Raw genomic sequence first — 27,665 nt, forward strand, 5'->3', positions numbered from 1 at the left:
TATTAGCCCCACAATGGGGAAATTTCACCTCCGCGTTTAACCCATCCGTGAAGTCAAACACCACATACACACTAGTGAACACACACACTAGGGGGCAGTGGCAGAAAGGCAGTTAGTCTTGCTCAAGGGCACCTACTGTTGGCTCAGAGGATCGAGCCGGTGACCTTCCGGTCACAGGGCTGGTTCCCTGACCTCCAACCTATGACTGCCCTCTAGTTAATTAAAAATGAAATCAAATTCAATTAAAAATGAATTTTGTGTGTTTTTTGTACATAGAACTACACAGATGCCCTAAGTGGACTTTAGGGACAAAACAAGAAAAACAGATAATGAGTAGGATATGAGTCTTTTAGTATTTCTCCATTGATTTTCCTGCAGGAAATCCCTGAAAACGCGGCAGACATCGCTCACCTGGCCCATCTCCACACTCCAGGCATTGTGAGTGGAGTGGATCTGCGCTACACCAACAGTAAAACCTGGGAGTTTATTCGCCACGACTGGAAGGTGAGCACGATTGTGGGCCAGCTGTAGATCCTACTTCTTCCTGGAGTGCCACGAGGCCTGCAGGCTTTTCTTTCAGGAATACACACTGCTTACTGTACTGATGAGCACTGTGGTCAAGGATTGGTGCTCAGTCCTAACTGGGTGCCTCCATCCACTACAGAGGGCTCTGGTTTGAAAATGAAATGTTCACATCTTCCATTGTTACTGCACATCCTGCAGATATTGAAATAATTAGAGGAAATTCATATCATTTGCTTAAAGTCTCACTATGATTCCATCACTATGATATGTGCATTTCAGTCTCACTTGTGCCCAAAAGCTTCTTTGTGATTTAATCCATATGACACAGTGCGGGTTCAACATATATATATAGTCTTAAAAAAGTGGTTCAGTGAAAAATTTAATTTGAAACAATGTTCCACTAATTTTGCCTAAGTATAGTAGACCAGCCAGCATTTGATGTTTTTGCTTCTTCACTTTTAAGATAACATAGAAGCCAACACCAGAAGCCAGTGGTCACCAATTGGTTTAAAGTAGTTGCTCATGATGTTCAGCTACAAAAATTTGTAATTTTTCCTTTTTCATAGTTCACAATGAGTCATGATACACTATAATAATAAAGCATAAAATCTTGCTTTTTTCAATATGTTAAGCTCAGCAAATAAATAAAAATTATGCACCAGTATTTGCAAATACGTGCCATATTTAAGGTCCTTGTAGAGAATGAGTTACCTAAATCAAAGCTTTGTGTACCACTGTACACTGATAGGGTCGTTTTCACCTGTGGTGCTTCGTGTGTCTGTTTTCAGGTGGAGTGGAATCCAGAGCCTGAGCCTAATAAGCACTGTTCCCAGATGCTGGTGAAGCACGCTCTGACGGTGTTCGGACGTCACTGGCCTCTTTTGGACCTGAGCGTGGTGGCCAGACAGGTAATATATATCTGAACTGACAGACAGGGGGCAGCAGAGAGCTTCTAGACTGAGAGAAGTGCTGACTGAGCTGTGACTAATGGGTAGTCATAGGCCAGTCTTGCTGTCAAATATGATTGCACTTCTGTTCTTTAGTAGAGTTGCTTGTGAATAACATAACATGGAGCCGAGGTCCATTGAGGTAAAGGCTGTTGAATTATATAGAGCACATTATAAAGCATGCTGGGACATGTTATTGCATTTAACACGACATGGCGTGATTTTTATTTGCCTTTAGAACAGATCGTATTAAATAGAGCTGAGAGACTCAACCAAGGCAGGCGCAATAGCAGTGCATCTGTCCTGTAGTTGGGAGTGGAAAACATGACTATATTTATCATTATAATGATAAATTGTCACATTCTGTCACAACGTGCTTTTCTGGGCATATCGTCAGAACACCGGCTTATTGATTTCATCACAAAGAGGCTATAATTAGTCTTGTGTGATTGGATTTTGAGCTGGTGAAACGTTAAATAAAAATCACAGCATTCATAATTTTTTATAGTATTTTTGTCTGTTCCAACTCGTCAAACCTCAGACATTATAAATATTGTAATGCATACCGTATCTTGTGAAAATATCTCATATATATCTCATAACTAAAAAAATCCCTCCTCTCACACAAGTATAAAGGATTTTATGCATATAATACCGTGCAAAGTCAATAGGGAAAATAAGTGAAAACAGGAGCGTTCAACCTGGAAACAACCTCCTGGAAGACCTGGTAGGCACCAAAACTGCCCCATCAGATAAACAGCACTTAAAGCTTTCCTCTTTGAGAGAGAGGAGAAAATCAAGCTGCTTCAGATCTGAAAACATCCACAGGTGTTTCTGTCCATCCTTCCACTGTGAGAAGACCACTCAGCGCTGTGGGTCTGAAAGGACGTGTAGCTGATCAAGAAGAACCTCGCTGAGAAAAGGAGACGGACACATCAAACAAAGAAGCTGAACAATGGACTGAGCACCAGAGGACAGATCCCAACATCACTGAATGTGCTTGGGATCACCTTGATTGTGAGAAGCAGGAAGTACAACCAACTTCAAAGACTGAACTTTAAAATCGAAGCAAGACTCCTGGAAAGAATGGACGCTGTAGTAAAGGCACACTGGGCACAATAAATAGATAGATTTGATATTATATTAAGTTTGTTGGGCTTCTCTGTTTTTGTGAAACAGTAAATTTAAGGACATTTTAAATGAGATCTCCCCTTGATCTCAGATACTTCTCCTAGTCGTCCAGTTTGAGATCGGAGTGAGACTTTTTCTCCCGTTTCAGAGACGTGGCTCCTGAGAAATAAAACTAAGATTTTCTCGCTTTGATCAAAATGTCATGACATATGTGGCTTAAACTCTTTAGTGTCTGACTCATCTCAGCTGAATAATATCTCCATGAGAAAAGTGTGAGATCTCATCGTTTTCTTCTAGAGCTCTTAACAGAACTCTTTGAGCACTTCATCGGTTCAGAAGGAGAACGCGCACTTTTCTCCATCACCAGGACGTCCTCTTTTCTCCTAAGGGACGTTTAGGAGAAGCAATTCAGAAATCAGTGATCCTTCATTAATATAGCATTGAGATCTGCTTCATTTCTCTGAGATGGTCTTATCTGGGATATGTTCTGCTTTCATAATCATAACTTTCTTTATGACCATTTTGACTAGGTTGGTCTTTCACTTTTACCCAGTACTGCAGTTTTGTACAGCTGTCCTTCACACACAGTTCACCTCCAGCATTCACTTGTTTGTGTCTAGACTGGGATTGTGGCATCTTTCAAAAACGCTACCTTGTAACCATGGCAACGCTAATTAAATATAGCAGTATGTGGGAGAGGTGTCATAACTCAAGGCAACACAGGAGTGTGCGGTGCAGTGAAGCTGAAGGTCATTCGACTCCTCAGAGGAGAGCTGTGCTCGTTTGTGCTGAAGATGCCTCTTCTACAGTAAAACGTTGGGGATTTGGCTCGTGGTGCAGTGTGATGTAATATCATATGACACATGAGCAATGATGAGACAGACAATGATGTAATCCAGATTTGCTTACAAATAGACTCGTCGCTAGAGATGAGAAGGAGTGAACGTTGCCCATCCGTGATGTACTGTCTGTCCAAAAGTATCCAGACAGTCTGTCTTTTTACTGAATTCAGCTGCTTTAAAGTTATTAGTGAGACAGATATCCAACAAGATATTCTACTCTGGTTTCCTTAACTTCACCTCCCTTATTGAGGTCCTCAGATGATCTAATAGTGATTGATCTCATCTGAACTGCCTGATGGATAGTAGGTTCAGAATCCTTATCAGAGGAGGAGGTTTCTGATCCATCAGAGTGGATTGCATCCAGTTCTGGATACAGCCCAATCAACAGTGGAGGATCTTCATCCTCTGTGTAGCATGGCTGACCCGGATGAGGGCCTACAGGTAGAGACTGGCACGGATGCTTTGATTTGGATTTACAACTGGCCTGTTGCTATTCAACCTTAGTCAGTGATTGCTTAGGTTTTTTTTTTTACATGTTCTCTGGGCATTCATGGCAACTATTTTATGCTTTTTAAATGCGCTGGTTCGCTCTAGGATCTTTCCCTCAGATTCCTCTAGCTTAGCCTCCATGTATCTACGCTTATACTTCAAATACTGCTTTATTACAAAAAGACATTCCTGAGCTGAATCATGCTTAATACCATAACCCAAAGCTGTTTTACATTCCTCAAGAGTCCATTCTCTATCAGCAGAAAAACCTTTGGATAAAAAGTGCTGAGTTGTCTTTAGCTCATGAATGTGTTTCCCTATTATGGTCCCATTACCTTTTCAAATGCAAATTCAGTCCATTCAGGCAATTCAGTTCCTCCTTTAACTAGTGTACTCTTTCTGAAGTTGAGAGGTTTCCAAGAGTCTTTATCAAGATTCTGTAGTTTTTGGCCTGTGCTAGTCATGGCGAGGTAACAAGAGAACAAGCTAAGGCAAAACGTAACCAGTCTTTCCTCACAAAGTTTCAAGAAACATTAGGCCTTTTCCACTGACTACAGAAATGCTAGACCTTCACCACTGACAACAGAAACGCTAGGCCTTTTCCACTGACTACAGAAATGCTAGGCCTTCACCACTGACAACAGAAACGCTAGGCCTTTTCCACTGACAACAGAAATGCTAGGCCTTTTCCACTGACAACAGAAACGCTAGGCCTTCACCACTGACAACAGAAACGCTAGGCTTTCACCACTGACTACAGAAACGCTAGACCTTCACCACTGACAACAGAAACGCTAGGCCTTCACCACTGAGAACAGAAACGCTAGGCCTTCACCACTGAGAACAGAAACGCTAGGCCTTCACCACTGACAACAGAAACGCTAGGCCTTCACCACTGACAACAGAAACGCTAGGCCTTTTCCACTGACAACAGAAACGCTAGGCCTTCACCACTGACTACAGAAACGCTAGACCTTCACCACTGACAACAGAAACGCTAGGCCTTTACTACTGACAACAGAAACGCTAGGCCTTTACCACTGACAACAGAAACGCTAGGCCTTTACCACTGACAACAGAAACGCTAGGCCTTCACCACTGACAACAGAAACGCTAGGCCTTCACCACTGACAACAGAAACGCTAGGCCTTCACCACTGACAACAGAAACGCTAGGCCTTTACCACTGAAAACAGAAATGCTAGGCCTTCACCACTGACAACAGAAACGCTAGGCCTTTACCACTGACAACAGAAACGCTAGGCCTTTACCACTGAAAACAGAAATGCTAGGCCTTCACCACTGACTACAGAAACGCTAGGCCTTCACCACTGACAACAGAAACGCTAGGCCTTTACCACTGACTACAGAAACGCTAGACCTTCACCACTGACAACAGAAACGCTAGGCCTTCACCACTGACAACAGAAACGCTAGGCCTTTTCCACTGACAACAGAAACGCTAGGCCTTTACCACTGACTACAGAAACGCTAGACCTTCACCACTGACAACAGAAACGCTAGGCCTTTACCACTGACAACAGAAACGCTAGGCCTTTACCACTGACAACAGAAACGCTAGGCCTTTACCACTGACAACAGAAACGCTAGGCCTTCACCACTGACAACAGAAACGCTAGGCCTTTTCCACTGACAACAGAAACGCTAGGCCTTTACCACTGACTACAGAAACGCTAGACCTTCACCACTGACAACAGAAACGCTAGGCCTTTACTACTGACAACAGAAACGCTAGGCCTTTACCACTGACAACAGAAACGCTAGGCCTTTACCACTGACAACAGAAACGCTAGGCCTTCACCACTGACAACAGAAACGCTAGGCCTTCACCACTGACAACAGAAACGCTAGGCCTTCACCACTGACAACAGAAACGCTAGGCCTTTTCCACTGACAACAGAAACGCTAGGCCTTTTCCACTGACAACAGATACGCTAGGCCTTCACCACTGACAACAGAAACGCTAGGCCTTTACCACTGAAAACAGAAATGCTAGGCCTTTACCACTGACAACAGAAACGCTAGGCCTTCACCACTGACAACAGAAACGCTAGGCCTTCACCACTGACAACAGAAACGCTAGGCCTTCACCACTGACAACAGAAACGCTAGGCCTTTTCCACTGACAACAGAAACGCTAGGCCTTTTCCACTGACAACAGATACGCTAGGCCTTCACCACTGACAACAGAAACGCTAGGCCTTCACCACTGACAACAGAAACGCTAGGCCTTTACCACTGACAACAGAAACGCTAGGCCTTTACCACTGAAAACAGAAATGCTAGGCCTTCACCACTGACTACAGAAACGCTAGGCCTTCACCACTGACAACAGAAACGCTAGGCCTTCACCACTGACTACAGAAACGCTAGACCTTCACCACTGACAACAGAAACGCTAGGCCTTTTCCACTGACAACAGAAACGCTAGGCCTTCACCACTGAAAACAGAAACGCTAGGCCTTCACCACTGACAACAGAAACGCTAGACCTTCACCACTGACAACAGAAACGCTAGACCTTCACCACTGACAACAGAAACGCTAGGCCTTCACCACTGACAACAGAAACGCTAGGCCTTCACCACTGACAACAGATACGCTAGGCCTTCACCACTGACAACAGAAACGCAAGGCCTTCACCACTGACAACAGAAACGCTAGGCCTTCACCACTGACAACAGAAACGCTAGGCCTTTACCACTGACTACAGAAACGCTAGGCTTTCACCACTGAGAACAGAAACGCTAGACCTTCACCACTGACAACAGAAACGCTAGGCCTTTACCACTGACTACAGAAACGCTAGGCTTTCACCACTGACAACAGAAACGCTAGGCCTTTACCACTGACAACAGAAACGCTAGGCCTTCTCCACTGACAACAGAAACGCTAGGCCTTCACCACTGACAACAGAAACGCTAGGCCTTCACCACTGACAACAGAAACGCTAGACCTTCACCACTGACAACAGAAACGCTAGGCCTTCTCCACTGACAACAGAAACGCTAGGCCTTCACCACTGACAACAGAAACGCTAGTCCTTTACCACTGACAACAGAAACGCTAGGCCTTTACCACTGACAACAGAAACGCTAGGCCTTTACCACTGACAACAGAAACGCTAGGCCTTCACCACTGACAACAGAAACATTAGGCCTTTACCACTGACAACAGAAACGCTAGGCCTTTACCACTGACAACAGAAACGCTAGGCCTTCACCACTGACAACAGAAACGCTAGGCCTTCACCACTGACAACAGAAACGCTAGGCCTTCACCACTGACAACAGAAACGCTAGGCCTTTACCACTGACAACAGAAACGCTAGGCCTTCACCACTGAAAACAGAAACGCTAGGCCTTCACCACTGACAACAGAAACGCTAGGCCTTTTCCACTGACAACAGAAACGCTAGGCCTTTACCACTGACAACAGAAACGCTAGGCCTTTACCACTGACAACAGAAACGGTAGGCCTTCACCACTGACAACAGAAACGCTAGGCCTTCACCACTGACAATAACTAAACTTCCCTTGTTTCAGAACAGAGGGGATAACAGCCACAAAAACACTAGAAGTTTGGTTTCCTACATAGGGACCTTTCTACATATGGCCGAATTCACTAATTAGAATTCAGAAGAAGGGATGTCCGGATAGATTATACATGTAGTACTGCCTACCACTGTTTATGACAGTATACAGCAAAGGTCTTGGTGTTGCTGTATGATTGAGAACTAACAGGTTGTGTGTGTGTGTGTGTATGTGTGTGTGTGTGTGTTCAGGTGGGTCCGGGTTTGGTGTTCCTGCTGTTTGACCACAGTTTCCTGGGCCGGGGGATGATCATGCACTGCGTGACTCCAGTGGAGCCTCTGCTGCAGTGTGTCTCACACACCATCTTCTACCAGAGCAGCATCCCGCCACTGGTTCCAAAGTTTATACTGCGAGCGGAGTGCATCCAGGTAACACACACACACTCATACAGTGCAATAACACATCTCTAACTGCTGTAACACCTCCTCCATCTGATCACACTCACTGCAAGCCTGGAAATATAATAATCACACTGTTTATGTCTCAGTGGAGCGTAGTGTGAATACAAAACACAAAGAAACTAATTGAGGTACATTTCTTGTGTTCAGTGTCAGTACAAAAATGTTATATCATGGTAATTACTTAACCTTATGTCACAGTATACAAGTCACAGATACCAGTCAGGTCGATTTAAATTTGCATAGCTTTTTGAACCACTTTCTGTAAGACTCCTCGTCCTCCTAGAACAGGGGTGGCAACATGTGGCTCCTCTTTTTCTGCCCTGTTGTGGCTCCACAGCATTAGATGTTAAGGTATAAATAATCCTAATACAGTAAAATAAAGCTATGCTGATCATTCAACACAGTTTATCAATAAATGGTCTTAAACGCAGGAGTTAATGTAGTCTATAACCGTTAATTCATCTACCTTTAACCTTGAAGATAGCCGCGCAGATGGCTGGTCATCACAGCAACGCAGACAACAATCTCGCCTAGCTAGTAGCCAATGGAAGGCAAAGAGAAAGATTTAAGATGAACATCGATAATTCAGAGATGAATCACTCCAGCTGGTTTCCTGACACATTTAATCTGCAGTGAGAAACTGTCAAACACTAAAAAAGTCACACAGCTGAAGTTGTTTTCTCGTTCTCAAGCTTCTTGTTCAAATTTTGCCGTTCCACCTTAAATGGTGCAGCAGTTACATTCTGGCACCTCAGGCACCATTTGTTACGGAACCCAAGTGTAAAAATGAAAGCCAGTGAGAAAAGGTGTTAAATAAATGTATTGAGGTAATGGGATGTGAATTTGGCATGTTGGGATTGAGGTGACCCAGAGCCAGGCTCGAACCTGTGATCAGGTCCATGGAGTTACCGCTGCGCCACTGGGAAGCACAGGCAACACTGGGTAAAACACCTCTAAGAGCAGGAAATCAAAAGGCGGGAAAACAAAGGAAACGTTGAAAGCAGCTCAAACAAAGGCTGAACTAGAAACGGGAAATAAAAGATAATGATAAAACAAAAGACTCTCCCACTGTAATTATAAAGGGAAGGCAGACTTTGTTTCGCTTGTTTGCTCTTAGGGTAAACAGCTTTTATAAACACCTTGGAGCCGTTTGTAGCTCAAGCCTTCTTGTGTTTTTCTTCTTTTTTTTAAAGTAACTATAGTGCAATTACTCTCTTTTGTTTTATCCAGCCCTCTTTTGTTTTTGTTTTTTTTGCTGTGTTTTTTTTGTTTAAATATCCACCTGGGCTGATTACCGTACCGGTCACCCCTCTACAAAGGTGTGAAAAGGGGCTGCTGTTTGCCACAGTGTTCAGTAGAGCAGATGTGTCAGGTTCAGCCTAATCAGCCTGAGGGCTTCTGGGAATTGGAGTTCCCTGAAGTTTTGGCACTTCGCCGCCATCGCCCTCTGCTGGCTAGCCGGTGGGGCAGACTGGACGCTTACGCCATTTAAGGTGAAATGGAAAAAAAATTCAAACAAGAATCTGGTGAATGAGGAGGAGCTTCAGCCTTGTAAAGAAATTCAATGTTAAGCGAAAAACAATTCTACATTTGTGGAAAAGTTTCCTGCTGGAAAAGCGGCTATAGAGCTTAAAGCAGAGCACTGTGAGTCTGTGTTTTTGTTTATATTATATTTTTAGCCTGTACTAATACATTAACGCATACTGAGACACATTTACAGCCAAGATGGTAAAAGGTGATTTGATTTTTGTTGAAAGGACTAAATGGTTCTTTCTACCATTTGAGATGCTTACTTAGAAAATCAACTAATACGATCTTCATTCCAGAGTGATTAGGAGTTCTGTTCAGCAAGCAGCACATACTGTACCATCATACTGTACCACTGTACCATACTGCTTTGAAATGCCTTTTTCTTTCCAAGTATACTGCCAGCTTTAATTTATTGGATTTTAGCCTTCTTCTTCTTTCGGCTGCTCCCTTTAGGGGTCGCCACAGCGGATCATCTGCCTCCATCTTGCCCTATCCATTGCCTCCTCTACTTTCACACCAACCATCTCCATGTCCACCTTCACTACTACACTACTTCTCTGAGGTCTACCTCTTCTCCTTCTACCCAGCAGCTCCATCTCCAACATTCTTTGCCCAATATATCCACTATTCGTCCTCAACACATGTCCAAACCATCTCAACCTGGCCTCTCTGGCTTTATCTCCAGACTGCTCCACCTTCACTGTCCCTCTGATCTGCTCATTTCTAATCTTGTCCATCCTTGTCACTCCCAACGAAAATCTCAGCATCTTCATCTCCGCCACCTCCAGCTCAGCCTCCTGTCTTTTAGACAGAGCCACAGTCTCCAAACCATCCATCATAGCAGGACGCACTACTGTCTTGTAAACCTTCCCTTTCACTCTTGCTGCTGTCCTTCTGTCACACATCAGCCCTGACACTCGTCTCCACCCACTCCATCCTGCCTGCACCCTCTTCTTCACCTCTTTTCTACACTGTCCATTGCTCTGGATGGTTGACCCAAGATATTTGAAGTCATCCACCTTTACGACCTCTACTCCTTGCATCTTCACCTTTCCACCTGCCTCCCTCTCATTCACACACATGTATTACGTCTTGTCTCTACTGACCTTCATTCCTCTCCTCTCCAGTGCAAACCTCCACCTCTCCAGACTCTCTTCCACCTGCTCTCTACTCTCACCACAGATTACAATGTCATCTGCAAACATCATGGTCCATGGAGCCTCCTGTCTGACCTCATCTGTCAACCTGTCCATCACCATTGCAAACAAGAAGGGGCTCAAAGCTGATCCCTGATGTAACCCCACCTTCACCTTGAAACCATGTGTCACTCCAACTGCACACCTCACCACTGTCTCACTATCCTCATACATGTCCTGCAGCACCCTAACATACTTTTCAGCTACACCTGACTTTCTCATACAGTACCACAGTTCCTGTCTTGGCACCCTATCATATGCCTTCTCTAGATCCACAAAGACACAATGTAGCTCCTTCTGACCTTCTCTGTACTTCTCTACCAACATCCCAATACAAACATTGCATCTGTGGTGCTCTTTCTGGGCATGAAACCAAACTGCTGCTCACTGATCTGAACCTCTTGCCTTAGCCTTGCTTCAACAACTCTTTCCCATACCTTCATGGTGTGGCTCATCAACTTTATACCTCTGTAGTTACTGCAGCTTACTGAGCTTTAGACTAAAATTGCTAACTTGCTTCCTCCATCCAATAACACACTAAAACAACTAAGAAACTTGGAATAAAGTAGAGGGATGATATGACGCCAGACTCGGATTCCAAATACAGTGATGGTGTTTAGCCCTAATTCAGGGGCTGCATCCTTCAAAGGAAACAGTCTACAAAGGCGTGTCCTTCGAAGGCTGCCTAGACCTGTGAAGGCTGAGCTGAAATGAGATGGTCTGCTCTATGGCAGAATTCCTGTTTGCGCCTCAGCCTTCTGTTCCCACCTTACCGTTGCATCCCTAAACGCTGCTCCTGTCAATTCTTTGAAGCTTCTTTAAAAGTGGAGCCAGAAACTTTGATTTATTTTTATTTTTATTTTTTTTATTCGAGCTGGAGATCCCCTCTCAGCCTTATATATCTCTTTCTGCTCCTCGTTGCCTAAAACAAAATGAAACATTGGTGTAAATTTGCATCAGACCTCAGCCGCTGTTCGCTCCTGTCCTGACGCCAACAAGTTCTCGAATCCTCGAGAGATCCTCTAATGAACCTCGGGATATTTTCGCTGGCAAAGGATCCACTTATTGCCATGGAAAACAAGGACACATTATTCGGCTGCTTATGAAGGAGCCTTCGAAATGGGACAGCCGAGTCACACCTTCAAATGCAGCCTCCAGAGGATGCAGCCCCTGAATTGGAACTCGGCGAATATCATTTGTGTTGAATATTGTGACATATTGGCCATGGATTTATTTATTTATTTTTAATAAAAAATTGAGTCATTAGTCATTATGCTTTTATATTTGCATTAAATTAATTATATTTAACATATTGTTTGTAATTCAGCCCAACTAGTGTTATTGTGAGTACAAGACAGCAATTGATTCAGTGACTTAACTGGAAAACCTCTGGGTTTTGTCATCATAAGTCAGTATCAGTAATTGATCGTCTTCTTGGCCGTTTGACAGGGATGTGATTATGTGGAACAGTAACAAGACATGAGGGCGCAGTCCCTGTACTACATCATCTTGAGGGACCTTGGGTCTTAATCAATAATTCAGGTCTGCCCTAATAAGCAATCAATAAGAGAGATGCACTGTGTGTTCTGTGGCAGTTTGAGCGGGACGTGATGATTTGGAACAATAAGAAGTACATCTCCAACCCCATGCTGGTGAAGGAGGACTCGGCCATCCAAAAGCACCGGCGCTGGTTCAGTCAGTTTTACAGTGAGAACAGCCCCCGCCTGCGTTACCAACATGACACGCTGGACTTCTGACCACGCACGACCCTGATGCAAGGTACTGTACCCATAGTGAGGTGAACGGATAGGAGATACAGAATGAGACTGCTGTACTGCCACAAGAAGGAACTGTAATAGCTGGTCTACCATGCCATTTCTTTCAATACACAGAGGCCAAAATGAGTTTCTTGTGTGATGCTGTAGATTATTCAACGTTTAGTTCCGGCCAAGCAAGCTGATTGGTTCAGAGGCGTTCTAACTGTGCTGTTATTTCACCATAACATCACAGGTTTTTCACAAACACTGTATCAGTCTGCTGAGATGCTGTTGCTAAGCAACGACTTTGACAGCTGTAGGAGACGCTCAAACATTTGAATGTTTTCACTTTGCCACAAACAGAAAACGGACACTGTTAAGATCACATCTGACCAACAACCGATTTGGTCGGACTCTGAAGACGAGACGACACTAAATTCCCAAACTGTCGTCTCCACTGAGCAGCTTTTCAGTTGGCAGCTGTGACAGAAGATCAGCTGAACATTCTGGAATCAGCCAGAAAAGAACCCAACACCATTTGCCAAACGTGTCGTCTGATCTTCAGAGTCTGATCAAATCGGACTCATAAAACTGGCACAATAAAACACAGAAAAGCTGCTCAGTTGTGACGTCAGTTTGGGAATTTAGTGTAAGGAGCTGGAGAACGAACTGCCGGCTGAGCAGCGAGTGGGCGGAGCTCGTTACTCTGACGTAGCAACAAGCTGCTCGTTAAGGAGCTATAATTAGGAGGAAGGAGCTGAACATTAAAACATATTAAACACCGCGTTCACGGCCAGTTTATTCATTTCTTACTGTATTTATTTAACTGTTGTATAAAAGCAAACGAACACTCAAGATTGTGTTATTTCGCGATGACACACTCCCTCTCATATTCTCTCGCTTAAAGAACCACCTCTCAATACGTGGTCCTTTAGAGAATTTGAGTGTAAAGAACATTTTTAAAGTTCAAGGAACCTTCACATTGTGCAAAGGTAAGAAAGAAGAACCCTTAAATTGGTATCGGACCTTTAGATTATGTGAAGGTTTGTCCAACTTCAAAAAAAAAAGTTCTTTGCACTCAGAAATCTCTGTTGCAAAGATGTTTATGAACCAAAAGGAGCAGTTGTGGCACCTTTATTTTTAAAAGAAGACACCTTGCCTTCTTTTAGTTTGTTCACTGTTGCTTTTCAATTATGTAATAAGTTTTACTAACATAAAACAGCTGTTATGTAATACTTTGTGTCTATTCCACTTCAACAAACAGTGCTCAGTATAAACAGTTATTTCTTTCATTTTACATTTACTGCATTTGGCAGATGCTCTTATCCAGAGCGACTTACAATTTAATCATTTTACACAGGTAGGCGAAGGTGGTGTTTGGAGTCTTGCCCAAGGACTCTTATTGGTATAGTGTAGGGTGGTTACCCAGGCAGGGGATAGAACCCCAGTCTACAGCACAGAAGGCGGTCTTACTGACTACATTACACCAACTCCCTTGTTAGGGAGAGAGGGTTTCTCTGAATAAAGATTTGGCAGGTTTCTTTTCTGAACTGTTATTAAAAGAAGGTGATTTCAAACGCCTGAATGGTTTGAATGCTGACATCACACAAGGGAGAAAACGTGTCCAGTTTTCAATGTAGCACTGTTACTGGTACTGTCACTAATATTTATGTGTAATATTGTTTTCTTCTAAATAAATATGCCTAGTATCTAATATGTTCATTTATAGCAAACCCATAATGGAAGCATGTTATAAATGTTCATTTATTGATACACCAGTACGCCATAACAGTCCATTTCAGGGCTATTGTTAGACGCAGTGGTAAACTTAGTGGTAAAATATGATATGACAATATACCAATGATTCATTGAATTTATTAATAATAGTAATCACAATAAACACCCTGGAAAAACTCACCAAACACCGTAGTTTAACAGTAGGCTGCGGTTGCCATGTAATGTGATAGGTAAAGATTATTTCATGATCATGATTTTTAATCATTTGGGAGACCTCAGTCATTTTGTAGTCAGCGTCATGTCCGTGTTAGGAGCTCCAGGCATAAAGAGTTTTGTTCAGTGGGAAAAATGAATGTCATTTTGACGCTGTGATAAACAATAGCTTATTTCAACTTTTTCAATTTAGTGTATCTTCTGAATTGCATATTGAAATACCCCAATCCAGCAGACTTTGTCAAATCTGGGAGCTAAGTTGCTTTGGGAGTAGTAGCCTACAATTAGCTGGTGCTGGTATGTAATAGTGTTGTAATTTCATAGTGGACTTACTTTCATGGCGCATTTTAATGGAGCGCCAGATTGCTGGCAGCCTGGATGAAGCATTATTCATATGGGCATTATTGATATGGGCTGGAGGTTAGGGAACCAGCCTCGTGACCGGAAGGTTGCCGGTTTGAGACCCAGAGCCGACAGCACATGACTGAGGTGTCCTTGAGCAAGACACCTAACCCCCAACTGCTCCCCGGGCGCTGCGGATCGGGCAAGTGTGCTCACTGCCCCCTAGTGTGTGTGTGTCTATTCACTAGTGTGTATGTGGTGTTTCACTTGGGATTAATAAAGTATCACTTAACTTAAAACATCCCCATCTTATATCCCGTTTCGGGATTCAGTGTCTTGGTTTGTCAAATTTCTCGAAAACCCTTATTTCCCACCTCTTCCCTCCCTCCACCTTATATATATATATATATATTTATATATATATATATATATATATATATATATATTTTTTTTTTTTAAATATAATTTTCTCATCCTTTCCATATCAAGTCATTCTGACCTCTTCAAGGCCTCTAGTTGGGTACTTTCGTCGTTAATTTTGGAATTTAGTGTGTGTGTGCTCACAGGAGTGTATGTGGGTTGGGTTAAATGTGGAGGTGGAATTTCCCCGTTGTGGGACTAATAAGGGTCACTTAATCTTAATCTTAATATTTGACTGCTGAATAACCTCGTAATTCGGGGGAATCGAGTTGAGTCGTTCCATTTGAGGTCGGATAAAGTTGCTACTGCATGTTTTCATCCTTTTTTTCTTGCTTGTGACTTCTGAAGTGTTTTAAGCAAATTGCAGTAATATTTCATTGTTTCACTCACGTGGAAACATCAGTATTTACTAAATCAAAAAATATCTGATCTGGGAATCCAGTATCTCCAGAAATTTGATTCCTAGCCTCATGAAAATTGGCAGAGATAAAAACAAACATGTTTTCTACCTGTCCAAATGCTCAAAGGTCCCTGTTACAAGGTTAATTTCTGCTTATGGGGAAAGTGCAAGATTTCCAGACTTAAAATATTAGGTACTTGTAGACACCATTTTAACCTCTTATGTGCCAGGCTATATTTTGGTTTGTCCATCTGAATTTACGTGACCAAATCTTAAGACAGATTATTCAGTACCTGCATGAAATAAATGTTTATTTGTTTATTTATTTGGTAAATGCTCCCCTCAGATTAACAGAATGTGTGTTTTTATGATCTACTCATATTCCTATATGCTTACAATTTACTGCTAAAAGCCAAAAATCTCCGCCGCTCTTTGTGTTATTTTCTAAAAGTGATGTTTCCAGAGCAGATCACTGAAGAGACGCCGTCTGTTTATAGTTTAGAGCCCAGATTTGGGGAAAAACGGGTCGACTTTCAGTAGAAAAACAAAGTTCAGCTTCTTTTATTATAAGGGTTTAAAATGACGTCACCGTCTATTAGACTGGAGAGAAGAGCTACAGCCTCACACGACGCCCAGCTTCTGAATGGAGCTTATGGAATATGAACGTTGTGAAGCACATGAAGTGCATTTTGGAACCTCTGGTGGTCCTGAGGATATTAAGAGGTTAATAGACACATGCTAAAAGCCACAGTTTGTGCACAGACTTCAATATTTCATTGACTTTGCGTCAACACTTGAGGTCTATGCAACCAACAGATTTCAACATAATGACAGTAAGAAATGATTCGCCACAGGGCGCGATCGCTGTGATTGTTAAAAGCTCCATTAATTTTTAGATAAATGAGATAAATGACTTAAATCTGCAGTTTCTAATACGGGCAGGGCACCAACTACAGCGTGATGCACAAATTCAGATGTCTGTTTAAATGATGTGTGCAGCCACATGAGTGCAAATCAAGTATTTTACAAAGTTTGTTTTACACTGCTGGCTCGGCCAAGCAGATTTTAGAATGCAATGTGTCCCCAAACTTTTGATGGCAGTGTAGTTACTTGCTACTGTATGAACAACTTTGTTCATTTGTTTAAAATACAAACAAACAAAGGACAAATCTTGGGTGGATAGATGGATAACATGATATAATGCAGAGGATAAACACCGGTCAGGCATAACATTCTGACCATCTCCTTGTTTCTACGCTCACTGTCCACTTTCTCAGCTCCACTTACTGTATAGCTGGTCTCTGTAGTTCTACAGTTACAGACTGTAGTCCATCTGTTTCTCTGATACTCTAGTACCCTGTTCTTCAGTGGTCAGGACCCCCATGGACCCTCACAGAGCAGGTACTATTTGGGTGGTGGATCATTCTCAGCACTGCAGTGACACTGACGTGGTGGTGATGTTTCCCTGCATACATGCGGTGTTAGTGTGTGTTGTGCTGGTCTAAGTGGATCAGACACAGCAGTGCTGCTGGAGTTTTTAAACACTGTTTCCACTCACTGTCCACTCCTACCTTGTCGGTCCACCTTGTAGATGTAAAGTCAGAGACGACAGCTCATCTGCTGCTGCACAGTTTGTGTTGGTCATCCTCTAGTCCTTCATCAGTGGTCACAGGATGCTGTTGGCTGGATGTTTTTGGTGTCATCTAACACCGCATATATGCAGAGAAACAGATGGACTACAGTCTGTAACTGTAGAACTACAAAGTGCAGCTATACAGTAAGTGGAGCTGATAAAGTAGACAGTGAGGGTAGAAACAAGGAGGTGGTCAGAATGTTCTGCCTGATCGGTGTAGACAGATATAGAGTTGTCACCCATGTTTAAAGGTAACTTAGCATGTTTTCTCTCTTTTACAGCTGTTTTCAATTCAGTCGGACACTAAGGACTGGATACTTGGCTATTGGCGTGATCACAACTACTTGACTGGTTTGGAGAAAAGCATCTTTCCCCAGTCTTGACACCTGAGAGGGTTATAGACATTTGTTCTGAGGAAAATGAGTATGTATAACATAAAATATTCAAACGTTCTATATTAGCATTTAAAACTCCACCGAAGTGAACACAGAGGATGGTAGGAAGTTATTCCTCTCTGTCGTGAGGACCCATCTGTCCTTGTTGAAGTGCCTCTGAAGATGATGAATCATTGAGTGGGAACTTTTCTCCCTGAGAGAAGCTACCGTAGCTTGACTTTAGATTGTTCTGCAGTCGGGGGAAATCAACACCTCACTGACTGAAGAGCTCTTCCAGCTAAGGCAGGCAATAACAGCCGACAAGCCAGTAGGTGAATTGAAGACACAAGACTCAGCCACGTGTACACTGTGAATTAAGCCATGCAAAGACATCATCCTAATATATTACTACAGTGGAGTCTGAAAGTACTTGGACATTGGTGTAGCTCTTTGTGTTTTGCTCTGTACTACAGAACAGCAGATTTGAGCAATGGGGCAGTCAATGAAGTTGAAGTGTAGCCCTTTTCATTCATAGTCACCCATCTCATGGCACCTAAACTAATCAGACAACTTAAGCTTAAAAGAGCACTCTGGCCTAAAACTAGCATTTAATATGCGGTCTTCGTAGGTGATATTCTATAGTAGGGGTATTTTATTAAAATTCAATAGGGTCCAGTTAGAGAGAATTTATTCAAGCGAAGGTCCAGAACATCATAATGTCTAACTGGTATCATGACTCGGTGCCATTTACCGTTTACTGAAGTAGCCGAGTAGGAAAATCAACATCTTATATAGTCAACAACTGAATATCAGATCAAAGTCCAGTAAAGTCAGATTTCAGCAACATTTACTGTCCGTTTTCTCTTTTTGATCACGTCATGTGAAATAACTTCCCTCTGACTCACTGTGTGTCACTCACTCGAGTCTCGGTCCTCATCGTAATGCATTGATCTGATAGATTGATCTGACACTGTAGACTGGGGTTCAATCCCCATCTGGGCAAACACCCTACACTATACCAATAAGAGTCCTTGGGCAAGACTCCTAACACCACCTTGGCTTGCCTGTGTAAAATGATCAAACTGTAAGTCGCTCTGGATAAGAGTGTCAGCCAAATGCCGTAAAAGTAAATGTAAATAATGCATGTGATTGGTCTATGAGTTTCTTGGGCACCTTAAAGGCTAGAAAAGTTACGCCAATTAAAATAGGACCACCCTGTTGAAATTAAATCTCCATAGTTTATCAGGAATAGGTCCAGGACTGCATAGGACAGCGTCTGGGTTCGGACTAGCATAGCATTGCATCCCTCCGCCTCATCACTTTCTCAGAGCACACGGTTTGAGTCCTTTTTGTGTTTTCATTCATCGTTGTTCTCTCAGTACATTACCCAGCATGCATTGCACAGATTCGTCATACAGTCATTGAGAGTGCATCATGAGCAGTTCCTTTTTTCCTCTTTGCATCTTCGTGAGGCAGGGTTTCATTCATCTCATGTCCACCAAACTTCCAGAATGGACCTTTTTATGCACTTTTAAGCACTCTGTAAAGGGAACCTGATGCCAGATATGTACCTAAAGTGGCCTATTTTTCTTTTCATGCTTTCTGTCATGGGGCATCACAGTCAGTCTTTCAAACCGGACTTTATGCATTCACATGCACAGCAATGGTCAGTCTTGTAGAAGCCAGGACACTACTGGGGATTAGGATGTGCTGCTCTAAGTTCAGCATGAAAGATGTCTTGGTGCAGGACCTGCAGTGGAGTCATTAGTCAAAGGAAGCTGGAGCAGAGAAGCGTGAGATGACTGCCAGTGGCATCCCATATTACAGAGGTAATATTTTACCGGTGGCAGCATGCTCCTCAGACAGAACTTTTACTAGCTACAGACTGCAGTTCTATGACAGTAAGCATTTTCAGGCCTTTTTAAAGGGGTGCTACAGTACAGCACGGACATGTTCAAAGTGAATAAATTCTCTGTATTATTGATGGAACCACTGTTAAGTTGATATTTCCATTTTAATCTATTTTGAATGAGCTGAGTCACTCCATTATGGGACTGTCGAGTACACACTAAAAGCTTTCATACTTGATAACTATTATCGCAGAGCTCAAAGCCCATTTTAGTCTTGGGGCAGGCCTGTTTGTCCTTGTGTGCTGCTACCGTCTACCTGATATGTTCATTTGCAGTGCAGATAAGCATGCCCTCCCTCTCAGTATACACTGAGAGGTGATTCAGATGAAGTAATTCAGCCAGTCATTACATACGCCTGCATCCCTTCTTACATCTTGGGAAGGTCTAGTTTCTTAATGCAATTCAGATTCCAAGACACATACCAGTTTTTTGGTTATAAGCTAAAGCTTTGCCGACGGATAGTTTTCAATAATGAAACACTGTATTTGTGATATTTTTGGCAGTTGAAGGAGATTCCTGTATAATTCAATAATTGAAGTGTAAAAGTCATTCAGTGGTTTGATGTAAAGTGATTCATTAGCCACATTTACATGCAGCCTGATAATCCATTAATAATCCAACTATAAACTCAATCAGAATGCAATACGTCCATGTAAACACCTCAGTCAGCCTAGACTAGTCCGATTGAGGCCATTCAGAATACAATCTCTATCCGATTGAACGAGCTGGGTAATTCTGTAAATAATCTGCTAAATAGAAGAATAATAACCATGTTAAACGCCTGTATCCGATTACATTCCCTATCGGAAAGTTTAAGAACACGACGTATTCCTCTTGCCCTTCTTTAATAAGGACATGTGAAGGACGTTTTCCTGAGTCTGACATCATTTTAAAGAAATTAAAAACACAAGCACTGCTCACTGCTGCTCATCTCACTCTGACTGGACTCGCCTGATGCTGGTCGTCATGGTAACGTCTACTAAGCTGTATTTATAATTTTCAATCAGATTACTTGTGGTGGGCATGTAAACAGATTTTCCATCAGAGTGTTGAGTAGAATGAGCATAAACGCCTCAGTCTCAATCTGGCAAAAATCTTTGCATGTAATTGTAGCCAGTGTAGAGAAACGTACTGATTTAGATTTCTACACAGTGGTGATAGGAACCAGGTTATCTGTCTCATGTATGCACTTATCTTCTGAGTTTGATACATAAAGCTTATAATTAGACCTGGGCCCAATGGTGGCTACCCAAGTTACTATGGTAACACCCCCAGTGATCGTAAAACTACCACCAGTCTTTTGCTTATTGATTTATTTCATGCAAACCATAGAAAGATGATTGTTCTCATGTTAACATAACTTTGAATTTATATCGTTGAATTTGAATTTATATCGTATTTATACCACATTTATTGTAACTAAAATAGAGGACATTGTTATAATCAGGGCTGTTGAGCTGGTCTGGTTGAACATTAGCAATTCCATTCTTTATTACTACATTAACCACAATTTTGTGGCCCAAATATTAATGACCGTATACTACAGTCAAGTTTGGCTGAGCTGCAATTGTTATTATTTTACAAAGATTAAGCTTCATTGCTTGCTATTTGACTGCTTGCTAAAAGTTTCTTTTAAGGTTGACTTTGTCCTCCAACTCCTTTCATGAACCTTTTTCGCCATGAATATGTTAAAAAATATGTTTCAGGCCAAAATTTATCTCAAAACTATTCTAAAACAGCATCTCGGGCATTAGGCATCATACTCATGACCATTTTCTGCAATAGCTTCCTGTGAGGGAGCTTTTTAGAGGCATTAAGCACCTGGAGACATCTGGGTCCTGGCACCACCACTGTGGTTCTGACTCTCTAAAATGGAGCATTTTACATCAAAACACCCCGGATGACTTTGTTTACATCTTATTGTTGTTATTCTTAATTAAATGCAAATTTAGATAAAATAGTAGAATTTCCCATTAAGGTGTTCCGCCGTATGCAAAAGTTTGGGCGCCCTGGTCAAATGAAGTGAAAATAAATGAAGACATCCACATCTTCAGAGAACACACGTCTGCACATTTAAATGCACAATTACTGCTTATTTGCTGAATTTAAGATATAAAACATTCAAAAAAGCATAAAAATATGGCCTGTGCAAAAGTTATGGCACTGTTTACGTTTGATGTTTTTCTCCCCTATATCTTAAACTCAGCAGATATGTGTAAAATTGAGGTTTGTTCGCTGTAGAGGACGTTTTAGCCTGTTTTCAGGTTTTTTTTTAGCTTTTGCATACATCTGGATGTAACCCCAGAAGCAGAAGCCTTCACAGCTAGGATGTTGCATTGCTGGTATCATAAGCCTTTTTGCGCTTTAGGCCCACAGAGCAAAAGTTTCACATATTTTTTGCGCACAGCGCATGTACATCGTCACGAAACACGCTAGCTTCCATTAAGAAAAACATTCTTTGCGGTGAGCTACACATGCCATTATTCATGTATAATTAAAAAGGCAGACGCAGCTGTTCCACAGAGCGAGCTTTCCTCCTGAAAGCTGTTTTTTTGTGGTTCTGCATTTAATTTCTTCCATATATTTTCCATTTTTCTTCCTGAAGCGTATCGAATTGATTGCCTGGCTGAAAATCATCATGATCTACAAGAGCTATTAATAAGAAATTAATCGAATGAATCATGCATAACTAGTACATATTCCATCAGCTGTGAAAGCCATTAGGATTACACGACGTGGAATACGCAGGATGCTCTCAGACAGTGAGCAGGTTACAGAACCCTCCTCATACAGACCCACTCAGCAGTAATACTTTCCATGCAATAACGCTGCATTCACGCTCGGCCTGTCTGCAAATGCTAAGTGGCAGTAATTAATCTGTTTGCCCAAGCCGGCGTGATTGGTCCATTGTGACGCACACCATATGCTGTATCTGGTCCAGCTGATACATTTTGAACGTCATCCAACTCGACAGAGAGAGAGAGCGAGCTGCATGTTGGGTTATTGCACCAAGCATATGTTGGCACGCAGATGTTTCACCTTTGCTGATGATGGCCCTGTAAGGGCAGCGGGCTTTCGCTTTCTGCTGCGGTGTCTGGTATATTCTGTGTGCCTACGCTCAGAGACTGCACGCATGACTGCGCTGGCTCTTTCTCAGTGCGCTGCGTCTGTGCAGCCAAACAGCAACACTGAGAGACCCAGATGTGCACTGTGATGGTTTCAGCTGCAAGTGGGACAGTATTATTACTGTGTTTGCACCTAGACCCATTGTTTTGGTTAGCTTGTCACTGTTGTCAGAAGAAAGCCTCGCATCTCCTTTTTTGACATTTTTCAGTTTTTGACATCATTTGAGAAAACGCATTACCCTTTACATTGTTTGTAAATTTCAGGATGAATGGACTAAAAGAAATGACCCAAAATGACTTGGAATAAAGTCTGGTTCCATTGACTTACATCAAGTGGAAAGTAGGTTTTTTCCTTCCCCTGTAAACTTACCGTTTTTGGAGATTCAAGGTTTTCTTCCGACAGCAGCATCGTTTCAAATGTTATGACGTTCAGGTTATACACGTCAGCTATATACTATAGATGCCATAGAACAAGTGAGGGGAAAATTTAGACATTTTTTGGAAAATTTCAGCACAAAGTCAAAGACCCTTTGTTTCATTTCCAGTCAAAATGTTCATTAAGTGTGTCATTTTTTTAAGGGTCAAAACCGAAAATTACTGAATGTACCATCACCAAAGTTCAGTCTTAGAAGTTGGTCGATCATTTTCTGAAGTAATCTCGAAACATGTTCAGTGATGTTGAGTTCTGGACTCTTGTGTGGTCAGTCTGATGTTCTGAGAACACCAGCAGCTTCTTTGATGTATTTCCTTTTGTCAGTAAGGGTAGATTTGGTGGTCTGCCAGGTATTGATGCTTGTTACGAGCCCCATTTTCTCTGTCTTTTAATCATTTTTCCCATTTCTAGTTTTGGAAACTCTATTTTTTCACTTTATTATTTTCCTTCGCTTATCGTCCTTCCTCGTCTAAGTGGATCATCTAATCTCGTCATTAATATTTCCTGAAAAACGAATAACAATTAATACACATTTTGGCTGGAAATGAAATACGTGAGGGGTGGCTTTTGCACAGTACTGTAGGTTGTTTTTGTTTTAGTTATTAAAGGTGGTTGTGTATACATGCTTTTGGAAAATGTGTCAATTATTTGTCAAATGCAATAGATCTGTGTAATATTCTAAATAATTTCAATAAAAATATTAGAAAACGTGTTTCTACTGTACTGGGCCCAATTTTTAAAGCATCTTGGTTTTAGGATCATCATAACTGATAGACAGAGTGTTCTGTAAGTCATTTGATAATTTAAAGGGACCTAGTATTTAATGTTATTTGTTATGTTGTGTACCCATCTTCAAGGGTTCTTTCGTAAAGAAAATGGTTCTGTATAGAACCAGGAGTACTCAAAGAAGCCTTGATCAAAGGGTTGATTGAGTATGTGCTGTAAATGGTTCTATTGTCATGAACACTCAAAAACCCTCTGCATGATTAAAATGTTCTTTGCATCATGAAGGAGTTCTTTAGATTGATAGAGATTGTACTGTAAATGGTTCTATATAGCACCTTCTTTGAAAAGGGTTCTATATGGCATTTTTTGAAAAGAAGCTGTATAGAACCATGTACAGCACAATGTCCATCAATCTGAAGAACGCTTTCGCAATGAAAAGAGCGCTTTATTTAAGCCAAGGGTTCTTTGGGTGCTTATGGTTCTAGAAAGAATATATTTTGTGAAGAACCATTTCATGTGTCTAGTGTTCTGTAGAGCAGCTTTGTGCCCTTCAGCCTCATTGGTTTGACAGAATTCATAATTTTGTATTGTTTTTTATGTTTTTGTCCATCAGAGTTCATTCACTACAATACCCAGAATGCTTTATGCAGCTACACACAATCACTGGGACTTCCTACAGTGCTCAACAAATCCAGATAGCTGGCCACTGATCTAGAGGCCAATGAATGTATGTGTGGTGCTATCTAGCCTTAGTGATATAGCACAAACCCCAGTTGGCCTTTTTTCTGGTCAAAACCGGAAATTACACAGAACTTCAACAACTGAATGTACCATCACATTCAGGAGACTCTCAGTTTTTCAAAGAAATCTGCAGTTTTTCCACACCTCCAAAGTTCAGTCTTAGAAGTTGGTCGATCATTTTCTGAAGTAATCTCGAAACATGTTCAGTGATGTTGAGTTCTGGACTCTTGTGTGGTCAGTCTGTTGTTCTGAGAACACCAGCAGCTTCTTTGTTTGATGTATTTCCTTTTCTCAGTAAGGGTATATCCAGCATTTGTAGTCTTTCATAATTGGCTTCCAACTCCAGGAAACATCATCAGAAGGCTGTCTAGTCTTTAAAGCTAGAAATCTTGCTTTGGAGACTGCTGTAGAACTGCTGGAAGAGGCAAATAGACATGTTTGCAACAGATGTAGTGATGATTACATTTAAAATTATGTGCCCCTTTAAGAATCAAGATGCTTTCAGGAAACTCGATGCTTGTGCTCTGAAAAAAGTAGGTTTTGTTTTAGTTCTACATTGAATGCAAAAGCCTTTTACAGCAGATATCAACGGTTAAACTGTAAAGTCATGTGGACGATGTTCATTAAAAGCAACTCTTCTGGAAAAGAATATTAAGCATATTATTTTAGTTAATGCCAACAATGGAGATGTGATATTTATAGGCTCTGAAATAAACCATTCAGCCGTAGTTTGCGTGAGGTTCATATGTATGTAATGCTTGACCTTCACCCCTCCCCTTTCAGCTTCTGCAAATCAGTGGAATTCAAGAACAAATTGGTGTGATTGCATTCTTACTGACATTATTCCTTCTTCCAGAAGTTGGATTTGTTTTATCAGTGCCAGGGAGCCAAGGTCTTTCAAATAACTCCACCCTTTTAAGTGATAAGCAAGCCGCCACAGTATCTACAAAACTCTTCGAGTCCTTCTCCCTCTGCAGTAGAACAGGCGTAACAAAATTCAGTGGTTAAGAAGGCTGGATGTGGTGTCTGGAGCATTGCTGAGAAAGGACGCAGATGTCCGAGCTGCTTTCAAAGCAGGACAGCACTTTCTGGGACGCTTGCAAAGTCACACTATGGATAAAGCGTGTGACCTTGAGGCTCCTGAGTTGGCAGGAAGAAGCCTGACTCAGCAGGTAACTGACCCAACAAACTTCCCTTTACCTGGAACTCTTGATCAAGAGACGGCACTTGGACGTACCGGTGAATCAGCACCAAGTGTTCAAACGTTTGTGAATCACCTGCATGAAGGAACAGCACCAAAATCTCTCGTCATGTCCGAGAAGCACGAGGGTTCATGTGTCGGTGTTGAATCTCCCGCAGCTTTAGGCACAGATGGACCGAATGGGCGCAAAGTCCTTTCTGGGGAGTGCTTGGCCAGGGAACCTTTGCTTAATGAACATTTTAATAATCCACTTCCTCAAAGAAGTCAGCACACAGTGTCAAGGACGGAGGTGACAGATGGGGGAACCAGCAGGACGCTTGGACCCACTGGCCAGGAATGTGAGTTCGGCTCAGGGCCGGTCCAGGCCGACTCAGGCTCTGTGGTAGACGAATGCCCAATTTGCACTGAATCCTACCATTCCTGGGGTGACCGTAGCATGGCGCTGCTAAACTGTGACCATAGCATGTGCCAGCGCTGCTTGGCCACTATGCTCAGGCGTGTGGCCGACTGCAGCCGAGTGCAGTGCCCACTGTGCCGGCAGAAAACCCCTATGCTACAGTGGGAAATCTACAGGCTTCAGGAGGACACCGCTTTCTGTACCAACCCTCCACATCCTTCCTTGCCAGTGATCATAGAACCAGAAGCAGAACCTCCAAACCCAGGGCTTTGCTCAGATCTGGAGCAGCGCTTGCTGCTGCAGGCTGAGACGGCTCGGGTTTGCGGGTGTTTCGGACACCCTCGCTGGCTCATGCAGTTGATTCGGAGGATGCAGTGCCGGCACCACTGCCGTTGCTGCTACATCACCTTGTTGGTCATCATGCACTTGGCTGAGCTGACCTTTCTGTGCCTTGTCTTTTTGCCGGTCGTCGTGCTAGTGCTTCTGTTCACTCTCACAAGCTAAGGTTAAAGACTGTGACCCCCTATGAAGGCCATCTGAGAGAATTGACCAAAAACATAACAAAACAGAACAGAGCAGGCTGGGAATCGAGAAGATCAACTAATGGTAACAGTAATGGTTACATTAATGCTAATAATATGATCAAAATCACTTCAGTATGTATGCTGGTACCCCCATTTTCCGAAATGTTTGCATGGTTCAGTCTTTGGAATGGAAACAGTCATTGAGTGGTTTGATGCGAAATTTTACAGACTCGGATGTCTTTACTGTGGTGGTGATGGGAACCAGGAGTCACAATGTCTACAACACAAATACAGCCACTTTATTCACTATCCAAAACCACCAGTGAACCTACACGTGTCTTCTGAGCTTTTATAATGCATAATGTATCATTTGTATTGCTGTTGATGGCAAAAAAGCAGCAAGTTTTTATTTGGGGTACTATTATGCACGTACAGTCATATGCAAAAGTTTGAACACTGCATGTTGCATTTAGATTTTCTGGTCCTTTGTAGATGATTAATAAACTCTTAACAGAACGTCGGGACCAAGAGCTATTTTCTCCTTGCCCAAAGCCCAGACATATGAGGTTTAAATACTAAGACTAAGTATTCAACCACAAATAAAAATGCAGAATTAAAGACTTCAGCCGCTGAGTTCTTGTGGAAGGGAGGAAAAGGCCCTCTTTGTTTATTGAGCTTTAGGTGGCAAGATGGTTTCTGGACAACCAACTGCAAAGATCATCATAAAACTTGGGGCATAAAACTTGGGCTGGAGGTTAAGGAACTGGTCTTGTGACCGGAAAGTCGCGGGTTCAATCTCCAGGTCCGACAGCACATGACTGCAGTGTCCTTGAACAAGACACCTAACCCCAATTGCTCCCCGAGCGCCGTGGATAGGGCTGCCCACCGCTCTGGGCAAGTGTGCTCAATGCCCCCTAGTGTGTGTGTCTATTCACTAGTGTGTATGTGGTGTTTCACTTCACGGATGGGTTAAATGCAGAGGTGGACTTTCCCTGTTTGTGGGATTAATAAAGTATCACTTAACTTAAAACATCCCCATCTAATATCCCGTTTCAGGAT

At 42.4% G+C, this 27,665-nt stretch overlaps 1 protein-coding gene across 3 annotated transcripts in view; it reads left to right on the forward strand.

Annotated features, from left to right (window-relative positions):
- zgc:92275 (uncharacterized protein LOC436885 homolog) overlaps nucleotides 1-27,665 on the forward strand; it is a 48,204-nt gene that overhangs the window by 15,573 nt on the left and 4,966 nt on the right. For 2 of the 3 annotated variants that reach the window (XR_005131645.1, XR_005131646.1), the window contains exons 4-7: nucleotides 379-504; nucleotides 1,314-1,433; nucleotides 7,738-7,914; nucleotides 12,269-12,452. Coding sequence is in view for 1 of the 3 variants with exons in the window: in XM_017711327.2 (XP_017566816.1) it covers nucleotides 379-504; nucleotides 1,314-1,433; nucleotides 7,738-7,914; nucleotides 12,269-12,430 (585 nt within the window). In the remaining 2 variants the exon portion in view is untranslated. Of the gene's footprint in view, nucleotides 1-378; nucleotides 505-1,313; nucleotides 1,434-7,737; nucleotides 7,915-12,268; nucleotides 12,453-17,456; nucleotides 22,870-27,665 lie in introns of those variants that run through there. The other variant, XM_017711327.2, reaches the window with a different exon arrangement.

Source organism: Pygocentrus nattereri, chromosome 16 (genome assembly GCF_015220715.1).
Source record: "Pygocentrus nattereri isolate fPygNat1 chromosome 16, fPygNat1.pri, whole genome shotgun sequence".
In the NCBI taxonomy this organism is placed as follows: domain Eukaryota; kingdom Metazoa; phylum Chordata; class Actinopteri; order Characiformes; family Serrasalmidae; genus Pygocentrus; species Pygocentrus nattereri.